The following is a 13131-nucleotide window of genomic DNA, read 5'->3' on the forward strand; positions in this document are numbered from 1 at the left end:
TATTGCTGCAGAGGAGAGTTTTTGGTTTTGCGTCATTGTCTTGGGCAGACAACTTTGTATGGCCACTTTAATTTTCTTCTGAACCTGCATTCTGCAGCCACACTGGAGACAGCAATTGCCAGCGGTTGGAAGTGGTTGACCCGTCCTGTGACCCATGGATGTGCCAAGGCCTACCAGTTTTTAGCTCTTTCAGGTGTCTTCATTTTTGTTTCGTTTTTGATAGTGTGTGTAAATTGCTAGCATTACGTTAGATCACCCTCAGTCATAAACTGTAAAAAAGAAAAAAACAACAAAAAGGTGGAAAATAATTGTTTTAGGCGACCTCTGGTCTAACCCTCAAATACAAGCTGAGATGACTGTGGCTACAGTATTTTTTTTTTTTTATACTGCCACCAGATGGTGCCAAGATTACAAAAAGAAAACAGTAGCTAATATAGAATTCAACAATTATGTAATTGTTTCCAGTGACATAATAATGCAGAACATAGATGCATAGTGAGGAGTCCTGGTAGATTGTATTGTCAGCGGATAATTTTCTATCTCCGGGTTGTAAAACTGCCCCAGTTGTATAGTATGATGCAAATTATGGTTTGAGGTGTCAAGGGTGGTTGAGTGGTTTAGTGATGTAAACTGTATATAAATCTGATCCATTTGTATTCTTTCATTTTATTTGTTTTCTTTGCAAAGGGATAGACAACAGAAACCAATTCATTTTAATGAGGGAAATGCATGAGGGCTGTGGTGGACCACAGGGTGTGCCAATAGAAAATAAATCGGCAACCAAAAATGAAAACAGGCTCAATCTTGTCTAAACGCAACCCAAAGTCATGTTGCAGCCTCCATCACGCAAGCTGGCAATCGGACTAGCAGCTTGAAAGACCGAAAACATGAGGGAGTGTAATGTAATTTTCCCTGTGTATTCACTCAATTTTGCCTTGTGCACCAGTTTAAAACCCTTTTTTTTAATTTGTCAATGTGGATAGTCACTGCAGTACCGGCATTCTAACTTACTTTGACAAAGGTATGACCTGCAGATTAGAGGCAAAGTAGTACAGGTCAGTCATGGAGGGACTAGTAACATGGATAAATGCTACAGAAACAACAGCACAGAAAGTTGAGTTTCACTTGTAATCACTCTATCTGCTCTTGTGCGCAAGTTTAAAACCCAGTTGCAGAGCTACAAAGCAGCTTCTCTTTTGTTGTTTTATGGCACTTGGCTAACTGATGGTCTTAGACAAAGAGTATGCAGTAAAGACGACATCTCAATAGAGTAGTTTGGACACCTGGGGTGTACTGTTCAGTTGTTAGGTAGAGATTTTCTACAGACTCACACTTAAAGCCACCCCAAAACTGTCTGATCCACACTGAGAAGAGAAATGTGAAATATCGAACAGTTCCTAAGATCACAATATCTTGTTTATCGTTTCTTCACACCATACAGACATTCAGACACACTTAAAGGGCGAATCCTCATGACTTTGACCTTTCCTCAGGTGTCACCAACAGGTCAAATTTTCATTTTTCCAACATTGCAGTTTAAATCAAGTTTTATTTAAGTGCACTGTCACACCAAAATGTCTCATATTTACAAAAAAAACAAAACAACATCAGTATAATAACTTACACTGTAAGCTGCATTAAAAGATCATCAAGACAAAATAAGAGAAATAGTAGAGTAATACAGTAACAAGAAAAACAGTAACAATGTTTATGACAACGTGATAAAACAATGAAACCAGTGTAGATTAACAGTTAAAGGTGCAGTAAGTGAATCCGAAGAAAGGTGGGTGTTGATGAGTCTCATTCCCTGGCTGTCAAAAACTGACAAGTTCAGTTGGCATTGGACCAATCTAATCAAGAACATATTTGACAATATGGTCTTAATTAGATTAACTGGTGACCTGTCCATCCGCTCGCCCAATGTTAACTTGGATAGACCCTGCAGGGTTCAGTTTGCTTCAAACACACCAGTTTCTGAGTACCAGTGTCTGAGTATGTGATCATATGGTCATAAATACTTGCCATGCTGTGACTTGACCAAGAGACTCACTAGACTTCATGTGGTCCCCAACCAATAATAGCTGGCTGTCTTTAACAAAGTCATGAAACATAATGTCATTGGGAAGGAGGTGCCAGGGAATGACTTCTGTGAACAAGAATGAACAAAGCGAGACAAATTGACTTATTGATTGATTGATTGATTGATTGATTGATTGGTTGAATTATCGGCTGACCTGATCACAGTATAAGTCACAATAACTCAGATAGCACTGTGCTAGTGCTAGCTAGTTATACAGGACATGAGAGTACACTGACATTAGTTGACAGACTGACAGCCCACTCCTCCTTTTGCCTCCCCCCCTCTCTCCTATGTTTTAGGGGTTACAGGGAACAGATAGTACAACCAAAATCAGGTGGTACATTGCACACTATGCAGCAAAATCATAATTTATATAATGGATGATTTTGATCAAAAGATGATGAAAATTTATTCAGGAATTTGATTCTATGAGAGCAGACTGTATTATTCTAATGTTTACATAAATACAATTAAAATAAATACATCAAGCCATAAAAGGTAAAACTACACATGATAATACTTAAGGACTTGATTGAGTTTTCTTTCTTATATCATGCAAACAATCAAGAAAAGTTACATTCTAATGAAAAAATCTAATCAGATATAGATTTTCTCAGGAATTAGACATAAGGCTGTGGATACTGCACCTTGCCTTTGCGTTCACAAGATATCAGTTTAAAGCAATACAAAATCAGAGTGCAGTATCTACATTTTGGGGGTCATTTTTAAACCATGGAAAAGAAGTCATAATTAGTAAGCACATAACCAGTGTTCTAACTACAGCACATTTGTCTGGACAGTTGAACAGCTCTGTAGCCTTTTTTCTCCATTTAATTGTTAGTCCTAGCTGTGGTGTTGGTTGGCATGCACTATGGTGCACTTAACAGGATAAAACTAGGGATGCACGATATTATCGGCTGATATTGGCTTTAAAACGAACTAGCTTACATCGGCCAACATGCTGATATCCACCGATGTAATAAACAGATACAATAATAGACTGCTGCTTCCTTGATCAAATGCATGACTTCCATGTCATCATGTCACCAGTGCGAGGATGACGTGAGTCGCCTTGCTAGACGGTCCCCAGTCAGAGGTATTTTTCTGATGTGGCCTTACCTGAGTTGCAAGCAGTCATTTACAACAATGTTTAGAAGCTCATTGCCAGTGTCATTTGGTTGTATTTTACGACAGACATTTTGGTATCAAGTGTTAGCCCTGTTAGCATGCTGAGCCTCATGGCACAATGGAGAGACCTTCATTCATGAGAGTGCTGAGGATCTCACACTGCAGCTGCAATCGCAATTGCTTTTGACAGCATGTTTGGATAGTGGAAAATCCCCCAAAATCAGTATCGGTTCTTGGCCAAATGCGTTGTAAAATTTCGGCATATCGGATAACGGCGAAAAAAAACCCCAATATTGTGCATCCCTAGATATTACTTATTATCATAGTGCTATTATCTAATCTGAAAGGCAAAGGTGGGGTAACAGTCTACTCTTTTCTGTTTCTATTTGCAGGCTTTCATAGTGTTGCACTCATTTGTTCAAGCAAAAATTAACCACACACCTGGTCAATCCCTGTATGAAGTAGCTGTGAATATTGGTTTGTCGATTTTGGGAAGTACCAAGAATTGTGTCAGGCAACCCAACCAAGGCTGATGATGGAGAGGTGGGGGTTAAAGGGGCTTCAACCGCTGTTCCATAATCTGCAATGCACTTCCTTTGAAGCATGTGTATTTCATATGTCCGTACGATCATCATCAAGTCATACCATCAAATGAAAGAATGTTTGTGTTTGGCTGAACTAAAATGGCATATATAACTGTGAGTCATCAGTTGAGTGAGTTGCTTTTATTTTCCACATATGGCACCAGTATTAGATTAGTGGAAGAGAAGATTGATATGTGCAGTATATTATATAATTTATTGCATTTTATTTTGCCATCTCTGGGTTTCTCCAAATAAATGGGAGGGCAGTTTTGTTCAAGGGGAAAGTAACTGCACCAGCACACTGTCAATGGAATATTTACTAAACACTGACCTATGGAATGTAGCACCACCACAACAGTAGAGTAACCAGAGTCACATTTCCTCAGCAGATGGGTAAAAAATCTGACTGCACTAATGAAGCCCTTGTTCAGACTGACGGCCCAAACCCATCTTTCGGAATATCCCAATGTATCCGGATACAAGGAACATTTTGGAGACGTTTTGAAAGGGTGATTAAAATCTGATTTCTATAGATGTGTCTTTGTCTTGAAACTCTGGCCACTCATGTTGTATTTCAAAGCATCTTTTGTGACAGTCACAGCACGATGCACAACAGCGAGACTGAAGTGCAACAGAATTATTCGAGCTGTATACAGTGAACATCAGTCTAAGAATAATCACGCTAAAGTAACCATCTGCTGGCATCATGATTGTTTGGAGGACAAGGTGGTGGATTTCAGTTTCTCATGCTTCTGTTGTTGGAAAGCATGTGTATTTAGTTACACACAAAATTCCAATCAAATAATTTGCAAAATAAACGTGCGGACAGTCTGTCTTAAAGAACTGATGTGAGGAACAAAGTCGGATTTTCCTGCAGTCTGAATTAGCGTTAGATGCCTTAAGCTGGGTTGAGTAATGAAAGTAAAGTAACTTGTGATGTAGCACTGATTGTCAGATTGTCTAACGGCGACCGAAACCCCCTGCCCCAACAATGTTTGGTGTGAATGAATGGAGGGTTTAGATGTCTGTGTCAAACTCTGTTCAACTTATTCATCCTCAACACAATTATGTTGTGTACAATGAAGGAATATCTTGACCACAGGCTTTTCCTAGAAACCCTTTTGCCTTGAGACCTGGTTGGACGAATCCTTGTACAAACAATTTAATTACAAGCATACTCTGGCCTGAAAAGGGAATCAGTGATCCTAGTGTTGCACATTTAATCTATAACACACTATAAACACACACGTCCTGAAATAAAACAGATTATCTCCTTGATGGTTTGTCACATTTGAATATTCATTTACATTGTATCTGATATCGCTGTGGTGGTGGTGTTGTTCCTAGAGTCATAATGATTCATTTTGTTCCAGGATCATCATTGCAACTGCCCAAGAACACAGTTGCTAGTCTGGGCATGTTGGTTTTGATCATAATCAGTGATTTCTCCAGGACTGTTATTTCAAAAAACTAAAGTTGTGGCAAGCAGTCTTGGCTGAGTGGGTCAAGCACAGTGCCCCCAGTGCTAATTTAACTTATCATTTTACATTTCTTTTCAGATTTGTGTTGCTGCTTGGTTAGGTTTAGGCAACTGAAATACTTGGTCTGGTGTAGGTAAAACATGATTTGGTTTGATAGACCATTTCACAACATAAATTGTGAATTTCAAGGAACAACACTAACACAGCGATCTTAGATTGGGATTGCATTTATCCACTAGGTAACTGTCAAGGTATGGCTTGTAGCAGAACAGCAGTAGGTACTTAAACTTAGAATCGAAAGCATATTATGATTCTTGCTTCTTCTTTAATCATTGCTTTTCCCACAGTGACCATTTTGTATATGATAAAATAGTTTGTTTAGGACAACCTACAGTGCATCTAAAACTCAGTATTTCATTCCTTATGAAAACATTCATTCAACTATATATTTGACTTTTGCCCTGTTCATGTATGACGGACAGTTCTGAAATACTTTATTCTCCTTATTGTCAATTTCGTCTTCGATCCCTCCCTCTGCTGTATCCCCCTGTTTTCCCATCATCCTCAGTGGCAATAGAAGTCCACCATGTGGTTGGGTGGTGGTGTTTACAGCTTGGCAGCAGTTGGCTCCCCCCTTGTCTTTCGTCAGGAAGTAGAGGAGAGCATTAAGCCATGCGTTGAACGATGCTAAAGGTCTCGTGATCTTATAGCACATGGACACCATGGTCATAGTGTGACAGGGAACTCCTTTGGTGACTTTCAACAGAAGGAAGATGGTTCTAGTAACATGAAAAGGGAAGAAACATAGAGCAAATAAAAGGGTGATAGTGATGATTGTCTTAATAGATTTACGTCTGCGATTGGCATAAGGGGAGTGGGCGCCAAGGAAAATAGAAGTCCCTTCTTGTCTTCCTAATGCCCTCAACATTCCATTGCTTCCTCTTCTTTTTCGTCCAGATATTGCAGGGCTACTTCTCTCTCTTTTCTCTATTCCTTCTTGTCCTTTGTCTCTCTGAACTCTCCGTGATGAAGGTTGAGAATGTAGAGTCCTAAATATAGTCAGCACAACGTGAGAGTAACACCAAGCTATGATGGAAAAAGGCACAAAAAAGCCCAGCAAATGGAGTATGATACCATAGGGTACGTAATCAGAAAACTCCTTATCTATGGCATCGTCCCAGCAGTTCTGATACTTCTCAATGACCCCTTCTGAGTTACCATGGCTGGCATTACAATTCATCAATGATACCTCATGGCTTTGGTTGTCACTAGTACTTGCATTGCAGCCAAGCCCTGCCAATCTTGTCACGTGACCAGTCTGAGCAAACCGGAAGATGGGGCAGGTCAAGGCAAACACCACAATCCAAACCACGACACAAGTGCACTTGACAGCCTTCTTGGTCTCCAGTGTGATGACTTTCATCGGGTGGCAGATACCGAGGTATCTGTGGACAGAGATGCAAGTAAGGAAGAAGATGGAACAGTAGAGGTTGAAGTAGAAGAGGAAACGGACCAGGCGGCACATGAAGTCACCAAAGACCCAGCGGTCACGCATGATGTAACTAGCCACAAGGAATGGCAGTGACAAGCCGTACATGAAGTCGGTCGATGCCAGGTTGACCATGTAGATCAGCGAAGCATTCCAGCGCTTGGTCTGGCGGAATGAGCGGTAGAGGATGATTGAGTTAAGGGAAATGCTGAAGATGAACGTAAAAGAGTAACAGATGGGAAGGAAGATATACTTGTAGGACTCATCTATGCTGCAAGAAGGAGATGGAGGGGTAGTTGAAGGAGAAGGTAACAAGGAGCCCAGGGAGTCTTGGAGTACCGAGACACTGATGTTAGGAGGTACACCACCTCTTGATGACATTGTGAGATGAATATATTTTTAGGCGAGGAAAAGGACGAAAAAGGCTGTGGCTTGTACGTTTGAGATTCTGTCAGGCTTCTTCTCAGTCATCCTTGTTCTGGTAGTGTTTAATGGTCATGTTGTACAATCCTGTACGGTAGATTTCCAGATGGTGCCAGATGTTCACCTAGAGATAAAGAGACAGAGAGACAAAGAAATGAGTCGCAATCAATAACATTTTAGTGACACATTGCACTAAATAATCACAAGTGGTTGCTTTCAGTTGGTTTTGATGAATCTGCATACAGCTGGTTTAAATCTAATCTTTCTTTTTTTTGTAACAAATATTTATTAGTTTAAGTAAGTCTATACATTGTTTGTTTCTTTTAAGATTTTATTGATCACCTATTAAAGTTAGGTTCTACATACCAAATCAAATTCCTCCTATGAAGAACTGCAAAACATGTTGAGTTAAAGACGATCATTCCTCCGAGGTACGTCAAAGTTCTATCTGCTGATATTTGATGATATTTTTGATTGTGCTATAATTTGTTATCAGGTGTCATTTTGGATATAAAGTTTAAAGTGAAAATGTCACATATCCTGCCTCTGTTACACTGTTGGAAAGGTTCAATCATCGCATCGCAAGGATCACTTAAGAAATATGTGTATGTTGGCTGATATATCTATATCAGAATTATTTTCACTCTAACATTGATATCGGCATCTGCCCCAAAAATCGAACATTGGCTGGGCTTTACAAAGCAATGGTTGGTCATCATCTAAATAAAGTTTAACTAATAAACAAGTACTGCTGCTCAGACTCATGTAACTTTAGTTGAGTGAATGGGTGCTGAGACTAATTTCCATCTGTGTTTTGCTTGAGGTGCTCTGATCTCACAGGCCCTTTGACCTGCAGATTGCACTCACTGTACTTGGCTTTCCAAAACCTCCTCAAATTTTCAAAATTAAGATTCTCCGAATGTCAAAATACTGATTGGGGCCTTCATTCACCTCAGCTGCAGAGACAACCAGGCCTTTATTTATCAGACCTATACCGAACATGGTATAATGTGCATTTCCAGCAACAATATCATGTGGTGTCATATTCACCACTCTCTCAAATCACTGTGAACACTGGGAAACCTGAATAGGATGAACCCCAGTGACATTGGGGGCCTCTTCACTTTTCCTCAGGCATCATCAACAGGTCAAAATTTCAATTTAAATAGCCTTAGCTGTACTTCCAAGCTACTCAGCTAATATTGAAATGCATAAGAATAAAACATGGCAAACTAAGATAATGAACATGGTAAATACTACAGACTGCAATTATTTTCTAGGCTCGTATTGAGATGGAGTAGTGGAAAGAGGCAGTTCTCTGAATAACCCCACCTCCCCCTCCTCTCTCACTGTTGACTAGGGCCTTTGCACAATCTGTTTGACCTCCTGCTGTATGCTGCTGATTCTTAGTGCTTGTTTGCCTTCCTGTGTACAAGGGTATGCTGCTGATTCAGTTCTTCTCACCCCATTAACTCAGCAATAAGTAACCACACTTCCCCTGGGTGTCTTCATGCACCCCTCTGTGCTGTACACTGGTCCTGCCCCCTATCTACTGACTATATTCACAATAACTTGTCATCGCTGTCTTCACAAATCTAAAAATAGAATGAACTTGTATGTCACGCATACAGCATCATTAGAATCAACACCTCAGCTCTCAGTTAAACTCCTCACCATCAGCTGTACCCCTGCATATAAGGATTAGCACACAGGCCAGTGACACTATGTGTGTTTGTGTAAGGGACCCGACCGCAGTTTATACCACCACTTAACTATAGAGTTCAAGTAAATAAGGGTAATGCGTCATCCAGTAGCATGACATATTAACAGTACAACACAAATAAGATAAAAAAGGTCAACATCCTGACTTGAATATGTTCTTATGCTCTGTGTGCAGAGGTTTAATGATTCTGTGTCAGAACTAAAAGCAAGTACATTTTTGGAGCAGCTTCCTGGTGTGTAACTGATTTCCCTGTCAATGGTTAATGAGATAACTTCCTATTAATAAAGTAAACCGTTAAGACAGTCATTAGCATCAGGTATTGTTAACCTTTTAATGACTGGTGTTATTTGAAAGTTCAGCACCTTAACAAAAAATTACTATAGTTTTACTTTACTATATTTAATTTAATTACTATATTCAGTGCATAATACACATTTTAAGTTTGGCAAAAATCAACTAGCAGAGTCTAAAAAGTAGCTTGAGTTTTGGTTACCATCAAGTCTGCAGTCTGTTTGTACGCACCTCAAAGATATAGCCAATGGCCAAGAGAGGAAATAACTTCCCATACCACCAGGTAGCGGTAGCCTGTTTTTGTTGTCCAAAAGGTATATCAAGAAGCCTCAGGACCGCGAATCAGGATTGTATAACAGACCTGGATACGACAGCACTGACCAGCTTTGCTTCCAATTTTGCCCATGCAGCCAAAGATTTGCAGCATTGAAGCGCAGCATTTTACCCGTAGAACACCATTATTAAAGAGATGTCTGTAAAGCAATTGACAGGAAAACTCAGAATGCGAATGCGGTCAATTATGACTCTTTCCATTTTGTGATCTCTGTTAACAGTCTTTGTTTTATATTCTTAAAACTGTTCCGTGACCCAGAAATCCGAGGACATCCCAATTCAAGTCTATGGACTGAGCAGGAACAGGAAATACTAGTTGGAGAAACTCTACTACTGCATCTGTTCAGTGGGCCACATAACCAGGAACGGGACAGCTTGGAAACCTTTTTTTGCCACATGTGCCATGCGTGTGGTTCTCACTGGTCTGAATGGGGGGGATCGTTGGTACACTCTCTAGTTGAATTTCAAAATCAATGCTGCAGATATACAAACCATTGTTATGATAAATAAGCCAGCCACTCCTAATCAAGAATATGTCTCTGTCGCATATGGCACTGGCGTTATATGACATGTGAAGGAAAGGCGTAACTTGAATTATACGCTGCAAGCTTGATAGTACGTCGAGTGAATTTCACTTTTGAGGCTTGGGTTAAATAAATGTGTCCTAGATATACACCGATATTTCCTTATTATTTCCCGCCTTTCTTATGGTGTAACCCTATCAAAATGTATTGACTTCATAAGGCCTACCCACTGTCTAATGGGAGTTGATGGATTATCAAATTCAATTTGAAAAATACAATAGAAATATATAATATTTCCTTCTAATTGGGAAATCATTTAAATGAAGTTGTTTGTCAGATTCCCCATTTTTATTTGGCTTGCAACCTGGAACATGGGAGTATGACATTTGTGCTGCCCATCCTGAACATGACGTCAGAGTGTGAATAGTCTATCATGTGTGCAATGACATGATGATCATTGTGATGTATTCTGCACATTTCCAGAGTCTGTTGATAGATTTTTATATTGTAGAGAAATGAATGGAAACCAGTTGATGTTTTTTTGTTAGCTCATTAACTACTAGCCATCAGCAGTGGAGAGCGTAGTGTTTTGATTACGGCATGAATATATCTGATTCAATCAAATGTTAAGCTGTGGAAACAACCTTTAATTTTGGGCTTTCAAGTGTGAAGTTTAGAAGATTACACATCTGATTTCATCTGTGTGCCACATGCATTAGCTTCCTTCAGGAGAAATCTATCTGGGAAACGGGGTTTCATGTGTACATGATGTTTATGAAAACATGCATTTGCACAATGCATACTGTAACCAAGTTTTCAAGCATGTGAGCACACAACGGTTGACGAAAATGAAGGCAGACGTGATGTTTACCGTGATGGATCATACGACTCACTAATGTGTTTTGATACCAAACAGAGACAAACAGCAGTCTGGAATGGCGGAAACACACTTACAACAAATCACATTGACTTTATATCATAAAATGTCAGCGTGTACATACATGATTTGTGGTTACCTGCAAACACACTATTTTTTTATGTAAGATTTTTTACATACAGATCATACTCGTTCTTGAACAACAGCCTCTCTACTGCAAAATAGGTGCACTAGTTGTGATCAAAAGCCAAAATCAACAACAGATTCAATGGAGCATTGTTGTTAAGACAAAATCTTTAATTCAAGTTCAAGGCATTTCCATGACTTTAAGGGAACTGAATTGAAGACTTTTGAAGGGCATGCAGACACACAGTTTTGACAAATCTCATGTCACAATTATCGTTTTCTACAATATCCTGTTATTAGAAAAAGGCAAATTCTTTTCTGGACTGGACTGAGGCCAAATTAATAAATGCGTTTATTCTCCAGGAGCAGCTAGTATCTGATGTAACCAAGGATACACAGTCAACCAACCGATGTATCTTCTGCCTCTGAATTCATAAGCAGGCTCATTAAGAAATCTTCCAGGGGTGAGATTCGAATGCAATGTACTGTTTAAAAATAAAAAGTTTATGACCTGGGCAAACATTTCGGACTACTGAAATAACCGCTGTCGAGTCTCGAGAGGTGCATTAGGAGTTTAGTGTTTGTGTAGAGAGCTGCATCACACTCATAAATACCTGCATCACTGCAATCTGATGTTAGACGAAGAGCTTACCTGTGCCAGCAAGGACTTTTACTCCATATGGCTTCTGTTCTTTTGCCCCATCAGAATAATCAAAAGAAAACACAAAAACACATCCAAAAGGTTTTAACTGCTGTCCACCTATATGTGAGCAGCCTGAAAATATAGCTTACTTAAATAGGTCTGCAAATGTCATCTGAAAAAAGTGATCAGCGTGGCAGACGTTTGGGTGACCGCTGACCTTGATAGTTCGACCACTTCAGCTTTCACCTTTTCTCTATCGCTTCTCTGAACAGTCTGACCAGTTTCTATGGTAATTCAGTCCCTCCCTCTGTCCGTCATTGTGTGTCATCCAATTCTTCTTCCCTGCTTCACCTTTGTGTGTGTGTGTGTGTGTGTGTGTGTGTGTGTGTGTGTGTGAGAGAGAGAGAGAGAGAGAGAGAGAGAGAGAGAGAGAGAGAGAGAGAGAGAGAGGGGCTTTCTCTTTTCACCTGCTGAGCTGAGCTGGATGTTTTGCAACAGAGACTGGTCATTCTGAGAACACAGACACATGAACAGCTCCTGCCAATGCATGTATATTTGTGTACCTCTTAAATAACTTCCAGTCTCTTTACATCAACAGTGAGCCTTCTAGCTCTAGAAAACTACTAACGGGTCTTTTAATGTCCTATTTGTCTGAGTCTCATTCCCATCTCGTCAAATACTGATGAGCAACAATCCCAAAGCATCAGTGTTTGACAAGTTGGGGAAAAAAGACTCAAAAATGACCAGGACCTTTAAGTAAATAATCTTCGGACATATTATCAGTATAAATATTATATAAACTACCAGCAGGGAGTGACAGAAGGTCATACAGGGAATCATCTCAATGTCAGGCTGTTATTCCACTTCAGTTTTTTTTTTTTTTTATCACTCATGAACAATATGGGAGGCAATTTATAAAAATGGATCCAAGTTGACTTTAGGTGAAATAGAGGTCAGTGATATAGCATCAGCAAACTTTATTGTTCCTACATAAATCATTTATACAGTTGGGTCACTGTAGACCACTCGTCAATAGTCAACTTTATTTTGCATTTATTTTCATATATGTTATTTTTTATTATGAATGATCAAATCAGCTTTACAATTTGATTGAAAGGTTGAATCTTTGAAAAAAGGAGAAAGGTATTTCAGAATATCTTAGTATTTCTCCATTTTCCATTAATGACCACGTGCACTGAGCTGGCACAGACTCCACAAGTTTGTGCAAAACCTTTATCACAGCATGTTTCGACAGCGTTCCACAAAAATTCTTGTTGTGTCACTGAATGCTCGGCTTTGTCACTCTTCAAGCGCTCCCATAAATGTTGAATGAGGCTGAGGTCAGGTGACTGTGGAGGAAAGTCCATGTGGTTTTCTAGTAGTTCTGTCAAAGGTCAGTTTGTCAACACGTTCAAAACTGTCCAGTAGG

At 39.6% G+C, this 13131-nt stretch overlaps 1 protein-coding gene across 1 annotated transcript; it reads right to left on the reverse strand.

Moving 5' to 3' along the window:
- Window positions 1–1398: 1398 nt before the first annotated feature.
- LOC115589174 (P2Y purinoceptor 3-like) lies at window positions 1399–11962 on the reverse strand. Its single transcript, XM_030429915.1, has 2 exons — window positions 11712–11962; window positions 1399–7309 (listed from the first exon to the last, which is right to left on the reverse strand). The coding sequence occupies exon 2, from the start codon at window positions 7141–7143 to the stop codon at window positions 5707–5709; it is 1437 nt and encodes a 478-aa protein (XP_030285775.1). The 5' UTR covers window positions 7144–7309; window positions 11712–11962; the 3' UTR covers window positions 1399–5706.
- Between the last annotated feature and the right edge of the window lie 1169 nt (window positions 11963–13131).

Source organism: Sparus aurata, chromosome 10, assembly GCF_900880675.1.
Source record: "Sparus aurata chromosome 10, fSpaAur1.1, whole genome shotgun sequence".
Classification (NCBI taxonomy): Eukaryota; Metazoa; Chordata; class Actinopteri; order Spariformes; family Sparidae; genus Sparus; species Sparus aurata.